This window comes from Arctopsyche grandis, chromosome 12 (genome assembly GCF_051622035.1).
Source record: "Arctopsyche grandis isolate Sample6627 chromosome 12, ASM5162203v2, whole genome shotgun sequence".
Classification (NCBI taxonomy): domain Eukaryota; kingdom Metazoa; phylum Arthropoda; class Insecta; order Trichoptera; family Hydropsychidae; genus Arctopsyche; species Arctopsyche grandis.
The window spans coordinates 24,343,018-24,370,545 of NC_135366.1; the positions used below are offsets into that span (position 1 = coordinate 24,343,018).

The window sequence follows — 27,528 nt, forward strand, 5'->3', positions numbered from 1 at the left end:
TTATGTTCTTATATGTATTTGTAGATGAATACATTAATTGCATCACATAAATTTGTATAAATATTTCTCACGCATTATAGTACTGAAATGAAGCAATATTTTCATTAATAAATTACATACAATGCATATTAATTTCTCGGACACTTTCAGGTGCAGAATGTATAAAAAGAGAATGCGGCGGAAGAGGAGAAAGCCTTTCATGTATTTGTGCATGTCCTGCACATGCACCTCTCTTCAGAGAAGACAAGGGAGATTGCGTCGACGACATCACAGGTAAATAAATCAAAACATCCAAAGGTGAACGTGTGAGCAATTTGTCTTACGAACGCTTCCAATGTAACACTGAGTACGTAGTTAGTTGATAATAATCGGTCTTCAAGATTACAAATACTTTCCAATACATACATATGTAGTAAGCATCGAAAACCATAATTTTAGGTTTCCGAGTACAAACCAGCTAATACATCGTATGTACAAACGTAAACGTCTTGTTCACATTTTTTTTTCCCGAACCATCTGTATAATTATCAGCTCCCAAGTGGCATTAAGTCATTACAGAGAAGCGTGGATTGCTCAAGTGCCAAATCTATCACAATCATCCGAGTGTACATGTATGTATAATATGATGTGTGATTATTTACGACATTTTAATAACGTCAATTTAGAACCCTATTTTGAAACTTTTGAATCATTCAAAAGCACACCAATTATTTAATTAGAGTTTTATATTTTCTCGCAACGAGAATCATCGAAGCAGTAATATTATACGAGCATAAATAAATTAACAAGCCTTAACATAATTTAATATCCGACTTCGCTTATTTGAGCTTAATATTGTTAATTTTTGTTCTGGATTAAAATAGTGTAACGGTTTTGATAGTTTAGATCGGTTCAAGTTAAACGAAAATTGTGCAATGTTGGGATGCGCTCTCGAGCGAGTATTGCATGTAAATTTTCCTCGTGGAAATTTATTCATGGATAATTTTAGACGACTAGTCATTGCAAAACGGCCTTCACTATTTTGATATATTGTATAATTATGCGCGTATTGTATTTGCATTCGTATGAAAAAAAAAAGTAATGTAACGATAACTCGCAGCCACGAAACGATCGGATAATTTATTCGCTATTAAAAAGCGTGTTCATTTGATGATAATCGATGCGTTCAAAATGAGAACCACATTTTGATATGTTCATTAATAAAGTAACCGTTTATTATGATCGCATTAATGAGAATGTGATCCTGTTTGATGCAATGTTAACCTTATGCGGTCGTAAAGCGCTCTTGATATGCTTGAGCTCCCGATTGAGTACCGGACCGATGTCTATCATAGTTCACCATTTTTAAGAACGCATTGTGTTTATTTCGTGCACTTTAGTACTAAAAATTCGTGTTAAATATAAGTACATATTATTGAAATCACTTGTTGAGCAAAATTTTTTTTATAAAGCTCGGCGTATATAAAGCTTAAAGCGTCATTTTTATAGCACTAAAAATTTGCACATAAAATCGTGCTTTTTATGGCCATTAGAAAACACGAGCGTGTAATAGAAACATAAAAACACGATTAATGTTTTTAAAGTCACGGTCACAAGTGGCAATTAATCTTCCTAAAATACCATATTATTACAAAACTGGACCAATCAAAATTGGCTCACGCACGCAAAATTTACCACACACTACACATGAATACGAATTAGCCGCTAGAATTTTTAGTGCGTATGTGAATATCATCTTCGATAATAATTGCTGGTCGGTTTGGTTAGGCGCCCACTGGGCGTCACCTAATAACCCTTAAGCCGCTCTCGTATAGAGCAATTATATATAAAAGAATAGAGGAAAAAAAGCCGAGATTTATAAAAGCTGCTTCTTCGTATGAGTTCAACGGCTTAGTGGTACCAGTGGCCACATGCCACACAACACCTGTTGTCGGTTCGAAGCCCTGCTTGAGCGAAATTCTTCAATGAAAACACCTATATCTGACACCTGACGATCGGTTCGTCGGCATCTAATCCATTTATGTAATAATAATTGGCTTTAACTGTGAGGTTTTTCCCAGGTAGTTTTTTTCGAAGTCGAAGTATAAAAGTCATGATGTTCTTTGGCGGTCGAAATGTTTGTTTGGTAGTCTGAAGCCTATTATTTTGATGTCGTGCTAATGAATATGAATAGATTGATTTCATTCCAGCATTTTTGTCTTATATGACGCCCGATTAGTTAACATATACATAGTCGAAATTCAATGAAAATTTATACATTTTGTGAAATTAAAGGGTAAAATAAACAAACAATTGAATAATTGCGTTTTTCCGACGACCTATAATTACTGTAATGACGGGAACGGGAACAGGAATGGGAACGGTAACGGGAACGGGAATTACATTCGTTATTGTGGCATAGTAACGCATGCCGGGTTCAGCTAGTAATAAATAAATAAAAAGCTTGAAATATCATCTCATTTAATATTGATTTTAGAGCCTCAGTATTTTTTTAAAGTATATGTAGTTCTAATCAGCAAAAAAAATTCCATATTACATAAATATACATCATAAAGTTATGGCGGTCGTTTTAATACGGTTTCAAACTCGAAGAACTCGAACATTAAACACGAAGACATGATAAATGTGTCGCATTAACGATTCTCGCGTGAAACATTTTCCTCCGAGCAGATACTATACGTTTGTGCATTTGTGCAACGATCGACTTTGCAGAATCGATGCGATTTGTATGCAAGTGATGCTTTGCGGTAACTGTTTATGTGTGGGTATTTAAATATTATATATTAGATACACGTAGCCATAACCTGGTGCGAATTGAGCAGACTTGGGTACCTACTTATGTCATGTGTCCGTAATGAATGTGCGAGATTTGTCATCGTTAGAGCTTAAATAGGAATATTTCGCTGGGAAGTTGTTGTGGGTGGTTTTCAGTATGTTAAGGCTTTTGTGAGTTTTTAGTATGCATTTTTGGATCCTTTCATAGTTTTAATTACTCTTTATATTACATATACATATGTATATGTATGTAAACGGTGTTACAAATCTTGGCCTTCAAGCTGTAAAAGTTCAAAGCTTAAAGCTGCTAAAGTTTGACTCACTTTGTAATCAATGTTATGTTGTTTAACTATTAACACTTATATATTATAAAACAATCTGTTAAGTTACATACTTATGTATACTTCTACTGTGTATTTGTCTAGTATTAAATATATTTTATTTAATACTAGACAAATACAAATTATCAAAAAGATGAAATTGATTTGAAATCCCTGTATCTCTACATGAATCTTGACTGTCTAAATGTCTATAATCAACATAGATGATGACATCTATTATCAACAGAAGCATTATAAAAAGCCAATTACAAAAATTGATCATGAAACATTACAATCATTATCGAGACATCTATGGGCACAATTTTGCAGCCTTTTTTTAATATCAACAAATTATGAGGTGATGTAAACTCAAATTTTGTGAGGAATAGGACAGGATTGCTAATTTGTTGAAACTGTTTCAATGAAATCAGATAAACTGGCAAACTTTGGAAGGAAACGATCCACATTGGAATCCAATATCCAAGGTCTGGCCAGTAAAAGCCAGGGGTAGAATCCGTGACCACAGAATCGAAAGCATTAGACGCTTACCACTGATCTATGTTGCTGGTAATTAATGATTCCTATATATGGACTTGATTCAACTTGGAAATAAAGATTGTATGATAGACATAATGTTCCGCCCTTCAAAGTGTGCCGCCTCTAGGCGTTGCCTTACTTGCCTATGCACACAGTAGGTCCCTGTGTATAACTTAATATAATATGCAAACATTTAGTAATGTCGGTAAAATTTTCTAATAATAAGTATTCTAATATGTCTAATAATAAACTTTCTAATAAATAATCTACAATAAGTGTCGGCTATTCTTCATATAAAAAATATGTTGACTCTTCTTTGTCGGAAAATTCGAATCATCAAAGTCCACATTTCCTCAGTTTTTCCGTGCGTATCTCAAGCAGCCGACCGGCCAGATGTGACGAATGTAAATAAGGTTTAAAACAAGTATCGCAAATTTGTTTACAAATCACTCGACATTCAAAGGCCAAATTGATTGACTTTGCACCGACCGTGAAAACCCACTTTCCGTAGATGGAAAAGCGGCTCTCTTCAACAATTTTGTATAACAGTGTGAGCGATTTTTAAAGATCAAACAAGTCTAGGAAAAAAAATTGATGCAATAATTAGACAAGAGCTTTTTTCGCACTCGAATTAATTCGTTATGATCGATTATAAAAATAAATTCAACAGACGTCTAATCGATCTTTTAAGATGCGCTTATTTTCCGTTCAATTATTAATAAGCAAAAAACAAAACACAAAACATTCCGATTGAATCATATTCTACTTACGATATCTGTGTAACGGAATTTAAACACGTTTAATTTTTACTTTTGGGTTTTTTTTTGGGTATGATGTTGGGAAATATGTACTGTAGTATTTTAATACGTTTACAATTAAGAATTTAGCACTGATTGTTATATATATTATATTGACGATGTAATTATATACGCGCGTTGAGGTATTTGTGCAATGCTTGCGAAACGATAGATGATTGACACGTTGCCCACCCTTCGGCGCCGAAAGGTAGTAAGCGGACGAGTGCCAGGTTACGCCCAGCTTGTCAAAAAACCGTTGACTCTCAATATTCGTAATGTGTCGGTCATTAGAGTGGTATCGATTTATTTAGATTTTTTTTGGACTCGCGTGCTATGATTAGTGCTTTTTTTGTTGGTACACACTATTCCATTGGACTATTTGATAGTAAATTTTATCTCATAGGTTCAACATTGCATATATATAAAAGGGTAATTGGACTATTCGTCACATTGGGATGGTCACAAAGACAATTTTTGCCATGAAAATCGCGAATACACAATATTTGGCACTCAAGTTCTCGTTAGTATGATGGACTTTTCGGCTGCCAGGTGTTCCGTTATAGAGATTTTAGTGACTTTGTGACGAGTAATTTGTGACTAGTAATCACCAAACCATGTAAAAGAACTATACTTTTATACATATTTTATATCTAGGTCAAATCATTGAGATGTCCGGTAATAACCAGCAGCGTGGACTTGTGGTTGTCATATTATGCTTTCGAGTGGTCACGGTTCGATTCCCACTAGTAGCTACTGGCCAGACCTTGGGTTGTGACTCCAGGTCGATCGTTTCCTATCATAGTTTGCCAATTTTTCTGATTTTCATTGAAACGGTTTCTGTAAATTGGCATCTCCTTTTCCAATATCTCTTGCAAATCTCAAGTCTACAAAGACGTCACTGTGGATGATGTTCGTATGAATTCGCATTGTAAAAATGCTTGTATTGATTCTATTGATCGTAAATTGGCGGTTTCTGTAAATTGGTAAACGGTTTCTGTAAATTGGCATCTCCTTTGCAAATCTCAAGCTATTCAGCGTCTTGAGGTCGCCAATTTGTATAATAAAAAATGCTGCAAAAAATTTCTCCATAGATGTCACTGTGGATGATGTTTGTATGAATTCGCATTGTATTGATTGTATTATTGTATTGTATCTGTATTAGTTCAGTTGTCGCTTTGGATCGATCTGTAAAGGCGAGTGTACACGTTCAATTGAAATAAAATAAATAAAGAAAATAATCTAAAATGCCACTGTTTCTGAAGAAAAAGATCTTCAACAAGTAGATATATAAAATGGAATTCGTGCATTATGAAGAAGTATGGCAGAGGTGGTTGATGTAATGGTGAGGGTAAAGAAATTTAAATGGCAATAGGTGGGTCATAAGGCTAGAAGATGAACGATATTTCTCGATTTGAAGAAAAGTGTACTCACGCCAATATCATATTTTTTTTATTTTATTTCATTGAACATGAACACTCGCCACTACAGATCGCTCTAGAGCAACGAGTACACTTATACGGAACCGTTTCAATGAAAATCAGAAAAATTGGCAAGCTCTGATAAGAAACGATCGAGCTAGAGTCACAAACGAAGGTCTGGCCAGCAGCGGGACTCTAGCGGGATTCGAACCCGTGACCACTTTGATCGAAGGCATAATATGCTAACCACTAGTCGATGCCGCTAGTTATAACTATAACGGCTCATATATTTCGTTAAAAATTAATCTTAGATCTATTCTAATAACTACTGATCCAGTGATCATGATCTATTTTAGACATTATTTTTAACGGTTCCCGGAAAGATGCACTAAATTGCACTGAATAGTAGCGCAGTTTCGAGAAGTCCTACTTTTCAAAGGCGCTCAAAAATAACTTACGCAATAGAATTTCACAAAAAAAGGTTAGCCCCCATGGATAACATACAACTACCCCTTGACGATTTTTTGTGAAATTCTATTGCGTTAGTTCTTCTTGAGCATCTTTGAAAGTTTGGATGTTTCGAGAGTGCAACTATCTCGATTACATTTTTCCGGTCACCATTTTTAGCATTATCTTTGTGTATAAAAAAAGCTCATAATTTTTTTTACAATAATGTTTAATGGCAAAAATTAAATAAATTGCAGGGCCGAAACTAGATTTTACCTATTAGAAACCAAACCATTTAGTTTCTAAATTTAAACATAGAAATATAAAAAGTTTCCATATTTAATCCGGACTCAAGCCAAATGATCTCTCAACTAAATCATGTCATATACATATATACATATGTACGAAAAAAATGCATTCAAGTAGCAAACTTTTCAAATTTCTCACAATTTTTTTAAAATCCATCCCGAACTATGCAATTCTATGTTACATGCATAGATAAAACGAATATACATACATACACTTGTCGTATGATGCAGTCTCGATGACCGGTACTATGTACATATATACATACAGTCCCATGACAGCGAATTACTAACACCATGCGGATTTTGCAAATTCTATGTTTAGAGCTATATATTGAAGAGTAGGTTCGTAAAATTAAAACAAAGATGTGTTTATAATGATTATACATAGTTTATTTACAATATTAATACAACATATATATATATTATTAATATTTTGTATGTCCACCCTTATTTCGGAGACACGATGCTATTCTTTTGGGCATACTCTCGATACAAGACGCAATGGTTGACTTTATCTCAGGATCTCCCTGCCACACAGAAATTATGTTTTGTTTTAGGATATTTTTATTGGTACATTGGAGCTTATTTAATTTCATTTTAAGGGTATGCCGGACATTTTCTTTAGGATTTAGATCGGGAGAATTACCGGGCCAGTGAAGGAGCGGTAAATTGTGGTTGGACATGATTTTTTTCACAATTTTGGCTTTATGGCAGGGTGCAAAAATATTGCATTAAGTGCAGGCGATCCCTTTTGTCAATTTTGTTTTGTATAGAGTGCAATAGGGTGTATCGCAATACCGTTATATATTGCGAAGCATTCATCATCCCTTCTACAAAATACAATGGCCCCCGACCTTCCGCTCTAATTGAGCCCCAAATCATGAGTGACAGCGGGTGTTTCACATTTTTTATGACACAGGACTCATTATACCGCTTGCCGACTCGCCTACGTACGTATTGGTGAGTCGGTGTCATCAATTGAATTGACGACTCGTCAGAGAAGTGAACCTTAAAAATGTTAAAAACATCGATTAATTCAATTCATTCAAAAAAAATTAGACAAATAATTTAATTTCAATTAAATTACCCCTTTCCAATCGTCGAGGGTGAAGTGGCGATGCTCATTAGCCAAATTGAGCCTGGCTTTCTTCATTTTTGGCGTCAAAAGCGTTTTTTTAAGTAGTTGTCTGCCATTCATCCCCGCGTCTGCGAAACGGCGTTGTATTGTCCGAGTCGATATTTCGGTTCCGCTCCCGTAAATTTGTCTGGATTTTTTTATTTGTGGCAAACCGATCCTTCTCAACAGTATTTATAATATATCGATCGACTCGAGGACCGTATTTTCGAGTGCCACAACAATTCTTACGCTTGGTGACCGTAGGATTTTCACCTCTTTTTAGTTGGGTGCTAATTTTATGCACACTGAAAACTCTAACCCCCTAATCTTTAGCAATATATCGTATAGAATACTTCCCAGTATTTAATAATGTGGAAATATTGGCGATTTTCTCCATAGATAAATCTTTATTTCTTCCCATCTAAAAAGGAAAGGGGTTTTTTTCACAAGCAATTTAAACAAATAATTAAGTCACATTTAAAAAATTTAAACACTTTAACTTACTTCAATGATATCGATAATATACAGGAAAGCAAAAATCTCGTCAAAACTAACTTTTCTCCCAGTGAAAGCACACGTCTACACCAAACGAATTTCAAAGCCAAACTGTGTATTTGCACTTGTTCGGTTTTTAAACTATTTGTATAAACACTACTCATCCTATCCTTCTCTAAATACATAGAATAGGATACAATGAATGGTCTACAAAAAAAACCAACCCAAAATGTTACTTAAGACGGCGCAGGTACACAAAATAGGGTAAATACGCGGGTGTTAGTAATTCGTTGTCATACGACTGTACAATGTCGGAACACACTTTTCAGCTGGTGAATAGTTATTGGTTATGCACGTTTACTAGCAATTTATTACATCTATGGGAGTGTATTCGGAAAATTTATGGCATCGGACGTTTGGGTTATGATTAAGCCGGCCAGGGATTAAAACCGGCTTTACCCGTGTCTTCCAACGTTGCTCGCGAAATAGGAATCCTTTCTGCACCTATTTAATTGATCCTATTTATCAAGATAACATCAACGGTAAAACTGGTATTGCAGCTAAACACAAAGTAAACACACCATTCGATACCTGGAGAAAAAAATCGACGCGGTATGCAACTGGTGTTGGATCGTTTTATTGCTGTAATTGTTGTCTATTAACCGAGAAATGTACACTAGTGTAATATGTATGTATCGCTAATTTAATACAATGGTTTTACAATAATGTAAACCTATTGCGAATAAATGTTGTAAATGCTCAAAAGAACGAGCTTTTTTATCCATTTGATCTGTTTGCATAAAGTTTTATAAATTTTTAGCTTTATTGCATCAAAGTGTTCAAGTCAGGGTCGGATTTGCAAAACTTATAAGCAAACTAAGCTAAAGCCTAGAACCTCAAAATCCATGCTTCTTCCAGCCGAAATTTATAAATTTAACAAGGAAGTGGTCCAGAAGGTCCGGACCGTCCATAGAATCAATCGAGAGTTTACTTTTGCCTTACTGTGCTAAAAAAAAATCCGCTATCCACGGTGCTAGACGCCAAGAGTCCAGTTAAAATGTATTTTAAGTTAAAATAATCAAAAATCTGCCAGGTTAATTACACTGTTCGACACGAAAAATGGTTCAGAGACGAGATATGACTTTTCTTATAGATCTATGCCCAGTAAACACGAATCTGGTAATAAATATGTTGATTGGCTCGAGATTCAGAGATATATGTATGTGTTTTTTGAATAGCGCGATTTTTCTATATCTTCATGTTGTTCGGTCGACGTCTCAAAATCTGTCAATTTCCTGTTCAAAATGAATATTAGAATCTATAGTCGGTTATTTTATCTTTTATTTGCAGTACTTTTCAGCTTTCAAATCGTCCAGTTTAAATCAAAAGTCAAAAGTACGTATTTTCACTTGGGATTTTTTCCGACTGTTAATACTATTTTAAATTGAGTATTTTCTATTGAAAGATGGTTATTGGGATAGCGTTCTGGCCACACTATTTTTTTCTTCAATTAAAAAGGTTAATTGGAAGTGTGCTGAGTTTTAAATTGGTAAAATTGCGAGCTAAAAGCTCGTACTAGTATTTACTCGTATTTACACGAATCTGAATTGAATTAGTAGGGATAATATATTAAATTGTCTTTATATGAGAATTTAATAAAATTCCACTCACATTTCAAATCATATTTCGACTATTCTTGTGGATTAATAACAAAAATTCGTTTATTTTATCGAGGTAAGCCAGTTATCAATAGAATTTTCGTTATTAATCCACAAGAATAGTCGAAATCCGTTTTTTCTTATATTCATTATATATTGTAAGTTCTGGAAATAACTAATGCCTATAATAAAGTTCTTTCTGTATAATAAGAATAGCATTCACACTTTATTGTATTACATTAAGAATTAATTTTAACATAATTGCACATTTTAAAAGGAGTTTTTGGGAAAAAAGCAACCTCGAATAATATTAGCATTGAAAGCAATCAGCTTTTTACAGTTCACTCGGGTCAAACTTTTTACATACATTCATTCGAAATCGAACCTCAACTTTCGACATACATACTCATTTTCGTTGATTTTTATTTTTTTTTATGCAAAAGAACATTTTGCCAAAAATACACCCACCCACGTATGCACATGGCCAATTTTCAGGCCCTCAACCAATTCGAAAGCGTTTTAGATAAGCCCAATATCCACACACGAAGCCAGGAAAGCTCTTATCTACCTCCCACGAACACTCTCGGAGGATCTTTATCGTCTCGATTTGCAGGGCACCGAATACGTACATGTATGTACATATACATTATATTTTTGCATGTGCAAATTATGGTATTGCCGACAGGCAGTGCTGCTCCGTGCACGCCATCTCGCCTGATGATATAGTTTTGTATGCACAAATTGCGCAATCTGTCTAAGTGGCGCAACCCATAGATACTGTCTCGAGGCTGCGCATTCCGCGTCTAATCGATTGCATCTGGTGCATGCTGGTCTAATTTAGATCGGGATGCCACTCTCTGTACTCTCAAATATATATATGTATGTATACATGTTTCTAATTATCTAAATTGTCGTATATAATATAATTGTATGAATGGACTTGGAACGAAGAACTATGTATGCTATTTTTTGCATAGCTTTGATGCAATACTTTGAACTGCCCTTAAGAGGGCTGGATACCCGGAACCTTAATTTTGTTGCCGTTCCTTTCTTCGAGATATATAATGAGTGAATGTATATATTGTGTGAATGCGACAATATATATCAATATACATACATATATATTGAGTGAATGTGACAGTTGCGCCTCGACCAGATAATACCTATTTTAAATCGACAAAATCGAGGTTTCGTATTCTCCAGTTTTCACCTCTGAAACTGGACCAATTTAAAAAAATTTCACCATCGGTATGAGAAAAATATTTTCTGTCTGTCTTTGTATTTTTTTAAAAATCAACCGTTGAACTAGCACGCTGGACTCTTTTCGTGGGCGTAAAAACGAGGCGATTTTATAGACGTTTGGTGGATCCTAGCTTCTATAAAAAATAACTAATCAAAAAAATAAAAAGTTAGAAACATGCTTATGGTGGATATTCATAGCATATTAAAATATAATTTCTCTATTGCCATAATTGAGGAAGGGAGAAGTGTAATACGTTTGTATGGACAAGGCGCTGCTGTCCGGCCCTCTTAATATTAATAACACATTCAAAAGTCCGGCACGACACAGTTGGGTAGACTCCAGCTGTAATGGGCGTGTCTTAATGTCATTGTTAATTTGTACGATATTATTATTTCGACACGTTCGTAATACATTTCTTCAAATATGTGAATCAAAGTTATCGATCACTTTCAAATCTGTGTCAATACAAGGATAAAATATCACCGAAAATACTCCAGAGAGTGAATTTTGCGAAGATCGTGACGACACAGAATAGGCATGCCAGTGCTTTTTTTTGCATGTGCAAAACTGTCTAAAAATCACGTGCCGCGTACCTACCACTCTGTGTGTCTGCATCTTGGGTTCTTAATATATCATAGATAACCTAAAATTTTTCTTTTCTTCTTCTTATTTTTTGTAGATTTTGCTTTCTTAATATATCATAGATAATCAAAATTTTTTCTTTTCTTTATTTTTGTAGATTTTGAATGACCCTTGTATGACCTTATATGAAGTTTATTATATTATGCCTATATAATCGGTTCCAAGATTGATATCAAAACTACTGATGGAAGTTCTGTCTATAATTAATCTTAGAACAGGTAGGAAAAGTGGAGGGTTCGGAATAATTGCTTTGATCTTTGCTTTGTAAATCGACTGTTTTCTTGCTTTTGTATCTGAATGAACGCTTTCAGTGTTGATTTTGTTCTGATCTCCTTATAATATCAGTTCCGTTATACATACTTAGAAATTATTATACGTAAGATAGAAAACTTGAAATTCTGCTTTTTATTAATTGCAGAATTATCATCAAACATCTACAATAACAACATCATTCTGATGTAGAGTGTAAAGATTAAATATGACCTTTTAACTAGTATAATAATACACAGTTAAATATTTAATAAAGTTTATTCAAAAGCATAGAAACTTGCATACATAGATTATTGAATTTTTATATGCCAATATTATGTATGAAAAAAAGACAAATATGTATTTTTCCTGAAAGTTCTTAGTCATAAAATATTTGATGAACAAATTATTTATACAAATGTCCCAATTAAAATTCCTTTTCATTTCGCCGAATAAGAGAAAACTCACCTCAACAAACACTCGTCCGAAATTCATCGTAAATTATACATCACACAGTTCGAAAAGCTTTTTAATCTCCATTAACCAACACACATGCTGGTACAGAACACTGAAGTAGGTTTTTCTTCATTAAATTCAAAATACAATATTATTCAATACACAACTCCACCGAGATTGGACTCGGAGCGAGAAATTTATCCACTTTGAAATTAGCCGAAGAGTTGAAGAGGCTTTCGATGACGTCACAAAAAAAACTTATGGAGAAACGCTTAATTGCATTAGTCCGAAGAAGCATTTGACGTCAGATGCATACATATACGTATATAATATTATAAAAAAAATTAAAGCTCCGATCCGTTATGATCTTGTAACAAGCAACGCGTACTTGCATACTACAGGTTGCATACTTGTCATTACCACTTATCTCTCGCTTTCATAACGAAGGGCACTTGAGCATCCGTCAATTTTTTTTATCATCCTTATACCATATCGGTAGCTTTCCAGTCGTTAAGAATTCACACTCGCCTTATACGGAGGCTAAAGTTACCCTTTTTCCGTTTCCGTCCGTTCTTAGAAGCTCATATCAAATATGTATAAGGAAAAAGTCCATAACTAAACGTCTAGAGGAATGTATGGACAATATACATAATACTTCATCTTCTACTAGTATATGTATATATAAAGATGATTATTTGTTTATTTGACCACTATTCAATTTTTATCGTTTTGTAATTTAGATTTTTGGTGGTTTTTTAGAAAGTTCTGAATCCAATTTTGGATTTTCTACTTTTTTTTTATTTTCACTCACCCGAGCAATGCCGAGTAATTTTGCTATAACAATAATATAATATGATTCACGTTATTCAAGTGGTTGTCCGTATTCTAAAAGGTGTCTGGTGACAGCTGTTGAGTCAGATTGTATTTGAATTGATTTTTATAATAGATGTTTTTTTATTTTTCATTAATTATGTTCACAACATATCTTAGGTCTATTCTAATAGCTACTGGTTCAGTGATTGTTGTCTATTTATTTCATATTTTTTTTCTTCTTATTATTGTTGTTATTAGCATTGTCTTAATGTATACAACATAATTTGAAAACATATATTTTTGTATGAAACAGATCAGACTGTGACTTACTTCATTTTTATACCTTTATGTTTAATCAAGGACGTTTCGTGGTCATAGGCAAGTAAGGCGGTGCCTCAGGGCGGCAAACGCTAATTAAAAATATATTAAAAACAATCGAAATTAAAAAATTCCGTTTATATTTTATTATAAATAATTTTTCATTTGAAAACAGACTGCAAATCCTACATATGTATAATACTATACATAATAATTATGAAACAAAAATTCTCTGTATCATATTTTAAAAAGGGTGGCTGTTTTTACCTTTGCCTAAGAAAACTATACCTATGTAGTTAGAACAGGGTTTCCCAAACTTTTTCTGCAATGGAACACTTCGCAAACCTAGAAATTTTAACGGAACACTTAGGTTGGGAAATTCCTACTAGTAAAAATTAAAAAAAAATGTTATTAAAACACATCATTTATTTAGTAATTATTTTTAAATATAAAACTGTAATACAATATAAACATAAAAATATGAATAAATAAAAAACTTAATGACTTTGATGATCCTTTGAGTCCTTGAATTGCATATATTTTTGATATTAGGCATTAATGAGGCACAAAGTTGCATTCTAATATCTGGTGTAGCGTCGAGCCTATTCCTACACTTTGACTTCGTTACAGAATTGTATTTTTTTATCAAAATATGCAAATTTTTTTCTCTCGTATTAAAATTATAATACTTTTTTCTCTTGTAATGATAAGTTAACTTCATTACACTTATATATGTTTACCCCATCTCTTTCATGCGCACGGTGTGAGAAAATATGGTTATACTTGACGTCATAAAAATCAGTTGATGTTGATAATCACTCGTCTTTCAATATGAAGTAGAAGATCTTTAAATGTGTTGTAGTGTATAAAACCTTTCCAAATTGTCGCGGAACACCTATTCAGATTCAGCGGAACACTGGTGTTCCGCGGAACATAGTGTTCCCTGGTCTAGGGACATCACGTCACTGCTTTAAATACTAAAAATGCTTCTTGCAAAAAAGATAACATTTTATCTTCTGACAAAGTTAAGAGTCAAGTATAAATAAAATTGATTGTCTTTATTATACTCTCTTACCTAAGACCACTGAAATATACATATATAGTTACGTATAACAGCTTAAATGAGCTATGGACTACATTAAAATTAAATAATTTTCTATACATGATAATAGTTGTTGTTTCTATACATGATAATGTTGCAAAACCACTCTAATAATATCCAAAATAAACCAATATGTACATAAATAGGCTTGCTTATCCTTTAATTTTTTTCCTTAAAGTGTTTTAAATACTCGTCTAGCTTCTTAGTTAGAATGATTCAAAAACTTGCAACCTGTTTTATTTTATTTTTCATTCTACCAAAGTGCCATGACAAGTTGCCCCAAATTGACACTTATGGCCAAACTTGTGCATAAATATGTACATATATAAATTTGAAGTTGCAATCAATCAAATAGTGATGACAATAAAAGGGAAAGTATGTATCCAATTTATAAGGAACCATTTCGACAATTAAATCAGATAAATTAGCAATCTTTAATAGAAAACGATCTACTGTGACGTCACAAATTAGCAGCACTTTAAATAATTAATTTCACTCAATAGACAGTCTTTGCACATTTCTCACGCTGAAGCTGAACACGCTAAATTGATAAACTATCGGAATTTAATAGATATTCCGATTTATCTCCCCAACTAATAGCTCAATCCGACAAAAACGTTTTGCTCGAACTGCAGTAGCCGACGCAGTGTCGGCTCTAATCTTCGATCAACGATTTATTAACGTTCGATTTTAATAGTAATTAATTTTACACGCCACTGTTTTCGGCTGTTAAATTGATTCGAACCTACGCGCTTATCTTCTAAGTGATTTCCGATTCAATCTCCGTTCGGGGGCTTTGATCGTAAATGCACACGTAATGAATTATTTATTTTATTAAAAACAATTAATTTAACGAGCACTAATAAAACTCACATAATTCACCATAACGATCGGAAAGAGATAGAAAGCGAAATCGCCATGGTGTTTAAGCATCAATTTTACATACAAGATGCGTATTACGAGGCGTAAAATTATATATTTAAATACGTAATTAATTTTGAAATGGTAAAAACTTCCGTTCTATGAAACCTATATATATTTTAAACATTGCTGCGTTTGATTTTTTTCCCCTCTACTGTATTATATTTTAAATTGTGCGGTACAGTTATGCAGTTGGTTACTCTTACGTGTAGCATATGTTCCGGTTGCTATGAACTATGTATTGGGCACCTGTTGTGTTCTGCAATTATAGTCGTAGACCAAGTTTAAGTGTTGATTTAAAATTAAATCGTTTTTATTTTGCAAATTTCAAATTGCAAGCGTGCAATTTTAAACGTCGAAGCGTGATATCCATTACGTAATGTTGATTAAATGTGTTCACGAAGTTACTGTGGGTTCAACTTGTACGGGAACGGGTTCGATGCCAAATTTGGTGGTGAATATCGTTATTTCGTTATAATGTGTAACGATACGTTAAAAGCATATTTCGCGTTATTTCCGACGTTAAATTTAACGAGGGACGTTTTGCGTCAATTTTGCAATAAGGATCGATCGCGTGATGGCCGTCGGTAAAGTGTTAACGAAATATCAACATTGACGGCTTCGTTAACGATCGATTTATAATCATTTTATTTTATATGGTGATGGTGTTTTATCGTTTGATTTCATGTAAAGTATCGGTCATTGATATCTTGTTGGGGTTTTTTTTTTTATTTTTTTGTTCGTTTTATTAATTTTTTATAAATCTTATGACAGTTATTCATGGTGGTTATTATATACATACATACTATATACAAATTTACACGAACATTTTTTTTACACTTATGTACTTCGATATAAATGAAGTACACTCTGAAATATGTATTCAAAAGTTATCATAGATTTACGTAAATATACATATGTACATATTTAAGAATGGATACGTGGATTTTCCGTGAATACTTTAGATGTGTTATAATTGATAATTTATTAATTATTTCCGTTAAATACATCAATGAATGAATTTTAATCAATGAATTTTACGAAATTATATATTTTAACGCGGTCACTTCTTGATTTCAGGTTTATAAAATAGCGCAAACATTTTTTTAATCAAATAAACGCGTAATATCTATTAAAAAAATATTAATATTAATATTTAAAAAACGAGCATACTTCAAAGAATGACCACTTGCGCTATGATCAAATATGTAAATTAAAAAATAGAGAGATAAAAATCAAAAATTATGTAAATAACAAAATTACAATTCTTTTTAGTAATAACATCAATTACCTAATCATAAACCAATTTCTTGGAAATAAATCTATAGGGACTTCATTCATCGTAAAGAAACTATTTAATGAAAGTTGTCTCAATTTTACATATTCTGTTTATAGATAAATTTAAATTTAAACATTTTCTGGTACTATTTAATATTTTTTACGACCTAGATGTTTGTCAATTTTCCGAATTTTGTAAGATAATTTTGAAGTAATTTGGCAAACGGAGGTCATTAAATAAAGTTTAAGTAAATGTAAAATAACATGACGCTAAAAGAATTTAAACATTAATATTACATAAGAATCATCTGTCAGATCGACGTGATGACAGCTGGCTAGTTGTGAAGACATTCAAATTTAAAAAAATATATATTTATTAATCCAATTGCCATAAGAAAATATGACCAATTTGAAAATATTGAACAGATTATTACTAAAGTGGATACAACATGTTTTTAATCAACACTTTTTTTGTTTACATAGATTTCAACAAAAATTTCACAGTTAAATGAACGCCACTGTACACAAGCCATGGTCAATTATCGCCTTACTCATATAGTAAACTTATATATAATATAATATAATAATAAATAAAGTAATTAAGACGTTCAACATCTTAGAGTTACATCAATAAATTTTAATACTTAGCACGGTTATATGAAAACCACATCGAGTCGATAACGAAGAACCATTATATGTATAATATTATACAATGTGCAATTCGAGCGATCGGTAGCTTCATTTTAATTATTGTAATGATTTGCAAAAATAGCCATAATAATATGCAAAGGTACTCGCTCCCTCGGTGGTCGTCAGAGTGTTAAAAAAATTATAAAGTCGAAATTAAAATGCAATCGCCGATCGTTTATGTTCGGCACCGAATAAAATGATATTAAACGTTTGATCGAATAAAATTTCAATCAAGTCGTTGCTGGAGATCGTTGTTTATTTTTTTGACTCATTTTCAATTGTGAAATCTTTATATGATTCGTATTGTAGTATATATTGTGTTGCTTTGAACGATTCAAGATCGGTGATTCAATTTTATTCCATCGTATCAAATCATGGGATCAACATGATATATTCTAAAGATAAGAAAAATTGCCAGACCTAATTGTAAATTTGTTCTTAATTTTATGATGAGAAATTTGGGACACAGAATGTGTTATTTGTATCAAAATTTTGACAAATGTATATCATTTTTATTATAAGGTTTTATTAGTTTAACTTGTGCAACTTTAAGTATTCCCTTTTTTAAACTCTTTCGTACAATAAAATTTATGTAAAAGTCTACATCCATAGATGTACATATCTATGGATTAATTAATGGTTAATTTAGAGCTTTTCAAAATCACGAAATTCAGTGATTTATGTAATAAAATAAATCTGCAATGTTTATAATTGGCCAGGAAGGCGCATTGAGGTTCACCTGTTAGGTCTTTCTGGTATTTGTTTATTTATTTTTTACATATACATTAACTACGTTAACTGAGGTGGAAAATATCACATCCAAACAGGACAGAAACGATTTCACTTAGAGGAGGGAATAGTTCTTATAATAGGAGCCATCCAATAAAGCACTGTGGGGGAAGGACCTTCAAATGAGCCAATATATTTTAAATTGGCAGAAGTCCAATTTTCAGTTCCAAAACCACTATTTCTGTTTGACTGAATTCACAAATTTTTATGACATATTTTTTTTTTACATACTATATACCAAGAAGGGCTTACAGGTAAACCCCAATGCGCCTTCCTGGCCAATTACAAACAATGCAGCATTTTTATTACACTCGATGAATTACGAGACACTGAAAACTCGCAAATTAACGAGACATCAATGAATTATACATACATTTTATTGTACATTAATCATACTCCAATAGTGGTGACATAGTAGATAGGAAGGATTTTTAGCCAATTTTAATCGGGAACCGTTTCAACAATGACATCAGAGACATTGGCAAACTCTGATAGGAAACGATCGACCTGGAGTCACAAATATCCAAGTCTGACCAGCAGCATTAAAGACGATTGAACCCGGCAACCTCTCGGTGCTTAACATAAAACCACGCTGTTGGCTCGGTGTATTAAAAACGCTCACTTCGGATACTTCACACTGATTGTCTGATGACTGTTCGTTCAGACGTCACACCGACAATGCGCATGCGCAGTCTGTCAACTGACATCACGGTGATTGTTCGTGATGTTCGACTGACGTCACAGTGCAAAAGTGTTCGCTTTTTATCAAGTGCACTTTTATTCGCATTTGAAATGTGACAAAGACTGGGTCAGTTATTGCGATCCGAAAACCGATAGGCGTTATCGACGAAGCGAAATTACATGACCACTTTCTGCCCACACGTACATAAATAAGTGGGTAAATTGAAAACGTGGACAAAATTATAATGCGACTTCACTTAAACCAAGTATACATATAATGAGAGAGGAAGAGCTTTTCTTTCGTTGCGGTGAGAGCTTTTTCGCCGGGCAAATTGGCGGTCATGCTCAAATTTCAATCGGTCCAGAGTAATGAGACGTATTACCCGGTAATGCTTCCAAGCTGGACCACCGGTTAATTAGATGTTGAGGTGTTAAAGTATCATTCATCAGATGCGTACGAAGACTCGCCCTGTACTTACGCGCTCCGAACCCATTAAAATCACTCATTGATTGTTTCCAACGTGCGTATTCAGATTCGACGCGCTACAGTTTTACATCCCATGATGGACTATTTTATTCGACTATATTATTAAATGTGTTTTTTTTTTTGCCTGTTTGGAATGTGCGTAGAGATGAAAGTATAATTGGTGGGAATATGTGTCTCTATGTAAAAAGACAGAGAGTTGAAAAACAAAGATAGAACAGATTTAAAAGATAGACGTCATTTATCATTCATTATATAACCTATTAGCGAAGAAAAAATATATATGAGAGATAATGAGAGCCTATAATGCAAATTTTATAAGATATAATGTGAAAAGGATAAAGTTATAGGCGTTTAAACAATTAAAATCTGACAAAACGAGTGGGAGGCGGAAAGTCGAACAAATAAGGCTACAGGCTAGTGGCAAAGAGTTAGCTGTCACCGTCTTCAAATTTTTTGGATTCTTGGCGAAAACACACTGCATGGTATGGGACGTCATGTGTCCTTGGCTTCCCGCTGTGTACGTGCAGAATAAATATGTTTGGGAGGTCGCACGTGTATGCATATCCATATGCAACCGACAAGTTTATCTTACATTTCTTCAAATATGGGATTCACCGTTATCGATCACTGTCAAGCAAGGATAAAATATCACCGAAAACACTCCAGAGGGTGATTTTTGGGACTGTGTACCATTAATATGGGCTAGGGGTGCTGCGTTTTTGTCGCATGTTTGAAAGTACCCTTGACACTACCTTTTGAATATACATATATATAACAAACTAAGGAAAAATATAGACTTTTTTCAATTTCATTAATATCACAGGATATTTTTAGATATCACTGTGAAGTAACCAAAATTAATTTCGAATCGTGCGCTTATGGCGATTAAGTGGTTAAAGTGTTCATTACGATTATATTTCACTATCGACTTAGCGGACCCAATTGAAATCTCTATTGGTGGCCAAACCTTGCAAAATGGCAAAGTTTCAAAGCGATCAGAAGAGCCTGAGAAGTTTTTCAGACCAATTGATGAAATGAAACTAATAAAAATCTTGTATAAAAATTACTTCAATCTATCTGTTTTGCCAGCAATGATGTATATGTAGATGTAAAATTTGGACATTGAATTCCGGAGCTCTGCGTCAAGTCCAGTGCACTCATAGAAGTATGGAATGCTATATGTTCAACTTAATGAGGAAAGATAGGAAACGGAATATGTGGATGAGAATTATGAAAAAGGTAATTGATATTGAGGAAAGAGTGAAGAAATGAGACGTACATAAATGGAGCACGAAAGGCCACAAGAGAAATGGGTAGATTAAAAGACAGTAGCATAGCTATGTGTTTAGCTTAAAATGTTAACGACTGAGAAGTCCCCGGTTTGAGTCATGGTTTGACCTCAATTGTGAAGGAGTATATTCTTCATAGCATAACATTCTCATTTAATTTATTACAGTCATACAAAATTTCATGCGTCTTTTGCACAACTTTAAATTGATTCTATACATACATATATAAACTAGCAGCATGGACTCGCGGTTAGCATATAATACTTTCGAACATACATAGTGGTCACAAGCTCGAGTCCCACTGCTGCTGGCCAGACCTTGATTTGTGACTCCAGGTCGATCGTTTCATATCAGAGTTTGCCAATTTTTATGATTTTCATTAAAACGGTTCCTGCAAAAATTTGCATCTCCTTTCCTATATCTCTCGTGAATCTCGAGTTATTCTGAATCTTAATTCAGAATAACTCGAGGCAAGTGTTAACTAATATAAGTACTATTGTTGTATGAGAGATAATCTCAGATGTAGTTCTATGTTAAAAATAAAACTCTAGAACTTTTAATTACTTAATGATTATAAACAGCCACATTGAAAGCTCATTTGCTCGTTATATTCGTGTGGGTTGTATCCATTCTACAAAACTATATATACATATAATACGTCAAATTATAATTTATTACACTTAAATGCACAAATAGCAACACAGGTACTTGCGTGACTATGGACCATGCAATAAGCAAGCAGTTCGAACTGACAATAGTTAAATTATTACATTAATGATTTCAAGTATTATAATAACGTACTGAATCGTTTTTATTTTAAACATGATTAATTGCATTCGATAATTGATCGAACCGCGTGAAAGGAGACCGTCGAAATAATTATCAAATAATCAACTCGTACTTATTGATCGAAAGTCTCAAACGATGAATTTTGGTGAGTTCTCACGCGCGTCTCAATCCATTAACGACCACTCAAAGCTTCGTCATCGAGATGTCTTCGATAAGATCGTGTGTATTATTGTGAGACACACAATTAAAGAAAAAATGGCAAGACAAGATAAAAAGATGTAGTTATCTTGAATATCTCGAGAAACACTCGAATTGTTTATCGAGAAATGCCTAAGATAATCGTCGAGCAATTACCGGACAATGTTCGGATGCTTTGAGAGACTCGGCAATCTATGAATGCGGAACTGATGAATATTTTCATCACAGAAAATTCTCTAACAGTCTCTAACAATAATCCAAATTTAAATATATTTTATATAATATATAATTTCCAAAGCTACATATTTTTGATTTTTAAATACTTTAAATTATTACTAAATTATGTTCACAATACATCTTATATCTATTTTAATAGCTACTGATCAACTGATCATTTTCTATTTTACAATTTTAATTTAATTTTGTTAGTAATCATAGTATTATATTATTCTAATGGTAATGTACAGCATAATAGTAAAAAGAGCTCAAAAACCTATGCAAAGCTACATATAAAGTCAATTCATACTACCCAGAACTGCAAGGCAACAGCCCGGCACAGCAGTACACGGAATAGACTACTTCTATTCATACCATACAGCAACGCACATGTAGACAAGTTTTGGCTCAGTGCAATCGGCTTACATATATGTACATATATTACAGAGCGCGACGATACGGCGCAATATTGCTTGCGTCGTATCGTCGAGTCAATATTGTCACAATATGATGTTTCCGAAAATATTTATTTTCCATATAAAACATTTTATATGGACACATTCATATGCTCCATAATGTTTACGTAGCATAGACGTAATAGCAACAACCGAAAAAATATATTCATTTGATACAGTACATGTAGCGATTAAATGCGTACTAATTACTAACGAAAGATACTTTGTATGTATCTAACTATCGTTGGTTCGTAGAATCCGTGACGTTAAATTTAATAAAAAAATAAATTAATATTCAAATAAATTAAAATACAATAAAACTATTCAAATAAATGTAATAAAATGTTTACTATTAGATAAGCCATGTTTAAGCGGTTTATATTACAAATACCGAGTGAAACCGGGTAATATGTATGTTATAGATAGTAAGTTTTTGAAATCGTATTCAAATAGTGGTGACATAGTTGGTAGGATGGTTTTTGCCAATTTGATGGAGGAACCGCTTCAACAATGAAATCAGATAAATTGACAAACTCTGATAGGAAACGAGGGACTTGAAGTCACAAATATCCAAGTCTGACTCATTAAAGATTATACTCGGAATAAATTCTTTTCAATCGAGGTCAACTCACGGGATCGAACCCGGCGCCACTCGGTGCTTAGTATCAACGCAACCACCGAGCAATGCAGCTTGCTAATCTACCTGTAGTCTAGTCATACATGTTCAAGATGCAGCTAAGGCAAAAACTGGTAGTTCTATATTTGCAACATAAACTGTCTCAACAATAGAAGGCTTGCTTTCCCAGCCGCCCTGTGTTTACGACCCACCGACAAATCGTCGTAGCCGTGATTTACGACTTATTTGTCGCATTAGTTACGGGTTCTACTCCTGCCGTGGGACAGGTGGACTATCTCTGTAAGACCGCACACACTCTAAGATAAAGAGATTAAAAGGAGGAAAAAAAATGGCGAAAGCAATTTGCAGTATAAAATCCGCTACGTTTTATATACGTTTTTATTTAACAGTAATATAATAATCGATCGGCGATACATTGTAACGGGTGATAATAAGTCAATGTAAAGTCGTTGTCATTGAGAACGTATAATTTCGCAACTGTGCCCTCGGCAAGTTTGGGCGTGGTCTTTTGCCAGATCTAGATATGTATGTATGTACATATTCTGCGTGTTTTTGTTTGCTTAGGTTTAAGTAGAACTGCTTTATTTAGAGATGGATCTACTCGAGTTTGGAATGTGATCTTTAAGGTGTATTGAACGTGAGACAGTTATCTAATATATAATTTCGAAAAGGACTTTGTATGTATGTATGTATGTTTGTTTGGTTCGTAGAATCCGTGTCGTTAAATTTAATAAAAAATAAATGAATATTCAAATAAATTTAAATACAATAAAAGTATTCAAATAAATTTAATCAAATTTTTACTATTAGATTAGCTATGTTTAAGCGGTTTATATTAAAAATACCGAGTGTAGCCGGTTAAAACGACTAGTATATAATAAAATCAATTTGTAATGTCTCTTTAGAAAATGTATAGGTTTATTTCTTATCCCGACTTGGAATTTATTTAAAAAAAATAATCAAGCTAAGATTTCACTTAGTAAGATTGAACGATCTTCAAGAAACTGAGATACTTCGGTTCATTTCAGAATTTTCCGACTTTAAAATATGTATATTTTCAGAATTTTTTGAATGATTGTCGATTCTATCTATGAACATATATAATTTAAAGTATTTTTTTGTCAAATTTTCATTCTGTATTTCTTTAAAAAAACATTCAGAAGATATTTTTGAATTTGATCTATTCTAGTAATATTTTTAGGTTATCATCATCACCATAATTTACATCCACTTCTTAATTAATGCCTCTCCAACAAGCAACCATTCATCTATTTTGGGCAACTCTCATCCGTCTCATCCTACAAATTTTTCAAATTTCATCCACCCGTCTCCCCTATGGCCTTCCTTTTCACCATTTTACAATCTCTCGGGAATCATTCGAGCACTTCTTTCGCACCTTCTTCTAACTATGTACGTGACCCATCCATCTCACTCTCATAATTACATCAACCGTAATCCATTTAATATTCCTTCAAAATTATAATTCTATCTTGGTTTTAAATTGATTTTCGTAAAGTTACCACTATGTAGGAAATTTTAAGATATTTTTACTTAATTACGTGTCATCAATTTCAAACTGTCTTGAGAAATCTTATTACCAGTTGTATTCAAATATTCCTTCTAGTCGACGTTCCTCTAAAAATTCCGTAATATCAAGCACTCGAAAACTTATTATAAGCGAGCTTTGAATAGGAGGATAAATTCAAAGCAAAAGAAAATGCATTGTTTTTACAGCATGATATTTTTCATAGACGCAGCTGCATGTTGGGTAATTTGTCACTGCCAAAATCGCGACGATTTATCGTAGCACGACGTAGTAAATCTTAAACATAAACCAGACCTTTTAATTTCATAATGCTCAATTTAATTAATAAATACTTAGTTAATTGCATTATATGATTTAAAATTTGCGTTTGAAAAAAATCTTCTAAACAGTTTAAGTTGATGAAATCATGAAATGGAACAAAATTCACTTCATTATGAGAGACAACCACCACTGATTTTTAAAAGTTTTCAATAGCTTTTGGGCATTATATTGTATTAATTTTAAGCAACTTTTCTTTTCGACCATCACTATGTAGTACTATGACGGGTAAATTAATACAAAATAAATAGCAAGCCATTATATGAAAGCATCGATCCAATGAGCTTATAAATTTGACCTACTCATTGCAACTAAAAACATTTGAAGAAAAAAAAAACAATTACATATTATGCGAACATGGAGCATTTCTCCGTCGCATTGGAGAGTGTGCAATTTGTTTATATGTCTCGCACGTTTAATTATTAATTGTCTTTGGTGTACATTATTATTTTATAATTGACAAAGAAAGAGACGGGTAAAAGTAGATCGCGACCCAGTCGCCACGGATTAGCAACCGTGAGAAGATCCGACATGAAATATTCGTACATAAAAATTACTCAATACCATTGTCTCGTTGTTCACATATGAAAATCTTCGATATTTCAATTCCGTGATGTGAAATTTTTCATTAACATATCTTCATGTGGCTTTCGCGTAAATCAATCGGGCTGGAATGAGCGCGTACGAGCCGTGTATAATGTTTAAGTTCACTTTAGAAGTGAATATGCCAAAGAAACTACATATTTTCCTGAAAGGAAGCCTATTAGTAGGCGTTTCTCGGCAATACTTATATGGATACAAAGACGATGAATAAATTATGGACTTACGTATTTCTACAGTTTCACGCTTAATCGAATACTACATATAGACACGTACATATGTTATTTGCAAAATAAAGCTTGATTTATGTTTTCAAGTAATGGAAGTGTTTCGTCGAATTAATTAAGTCGGAAAAATTTACGGCCGATCTGTGCTTAATAGCTTGTCAAATGCGATTCGTTAAAAAATCAGCACGATTATAAAATGTTTAAGGATTAAATTGAAACATTTTCGCGTTAAGTGTGTTGTATATTCAGATGTTTATCACCCGCTTGAAAATTCTGATCGTTTCGATATCGAATTTTATTGTGTGGATTAAAATTTTGCTACCACAATGAGAATAATGACGTTTGATTATATTTTTATAATAATAGAATACGCTAACTGTTAAATTTCAAATCAAATATACATACATCAATACAAGATTATTAATTTAATAAATAATGAATATTAATTCGGCATCGGCAAATATTCGCTCTCAATACCATACGAATTTTAAAAATAGTACATGAGATGCTTTGATTTTATCGAGAAAAAAATCAATACTCATCGGTAATAATGTGTCGAAATTAAATTTATAGTTGCGCATAAAAAAAAATACAGATAAAATGAATTTGCGGTGTTTTTTTGCGCCAGTTATAAATGTATTTTATACGGGTTGTAAACATCTCATTCAAGCATCCTAATCAGCGGTTGAAAGCCATATATTATAGAATATAATATATATAGTATATAGGTGTGATGTTTTCATACCGGTTGCAAAAACAGTAAATTTGCATAGTGGCCAATGTCGAACATCTCGCTCAGTGCCAATATAGCACGTTGAAAAAAATATGTATGTATGTATATTAACAGTGATGTTGGTTTTGTTCGACATTTTCCTTATGTATCAGATTGGATAAGAAAAATAGTATTAATTTTGAAACATAACTTGTAGTTATTCAATGTATTACAGACTGTATTACAATTCAATAGTAGTTTATTTAAAATATTCATAAAAAGTGTATCATGTATGTAAATGAAATGAAACATCAGCATCGATTCAGATTTAAAAGGCATTGTGGGTAAATAAAAAATACACTATTGGAATGACCAGATCAAGGAATCCTCACTCCAGAAGGTGATGATCATGATAATAATCTCTAGTATCCTATAATACTAAAAACAAGCTAGTAAAACGTAGATTTACAAGTTGAAGTTAATGTCTATGTTTTTAATACTTTTTAAAATATTTTATAACGTATTGGATAGTGTGAATTTTCATATCATTCTTTTAAATATATATGTAGACTATTTAATGTCTGATTTATTTAAAATCAATATTGACATTTTTATATGCAAAACACTATATATACATAGATACGAAGACGTGTTAGGGAAAAACTGTTATAACCAGATAAACACAAACATATTTCTCAGATCATCATCATTCATGAATGAAAAATCTAGTTAATCCATATATTAATGTAATTTGCAATTACAGACTGACTTTATTAAAATGGTGACTTAATTTTTATATTTTTTAAATTGCTGAAAGTTTATATATTCATTTAAAAAGTTTCAGTGACTTCTTTTAAATCTTTATAAAATTTACAACTATACCCATACCCCGATTTACGCGGTAGATACGTTCCTCGATAAATTTCGTAAATACAAATCGTGTAAAAAAATCATGTTCTGAGTAAAAAAACAAACACGTAAATAACAAAAGTGTAAATAA

The 27,528-nt window shown here is 32.9% G+C and overlaps 1 protein-coding gene across 1 annotated transcript in view; it reads left to right on the forward strand.

Annotated features, from left to right (window-relative positions):
• Positions 1-27,528, forward strand: part of sha (shavenoid) — a 94,063-nt gene that overhangs the window by 58,817 nt on the left and 7,718 nt on the right. Inside the window, exon 4 of the mRNA XM_077442503.1 lies at positions 151-273. Coding sequence (XP_077298629.1) covers positions 151-273 — 123 coding nt within the window. The remainder of the gene's footprint in view (positions 1-150; positions 274-27,528) is intronic.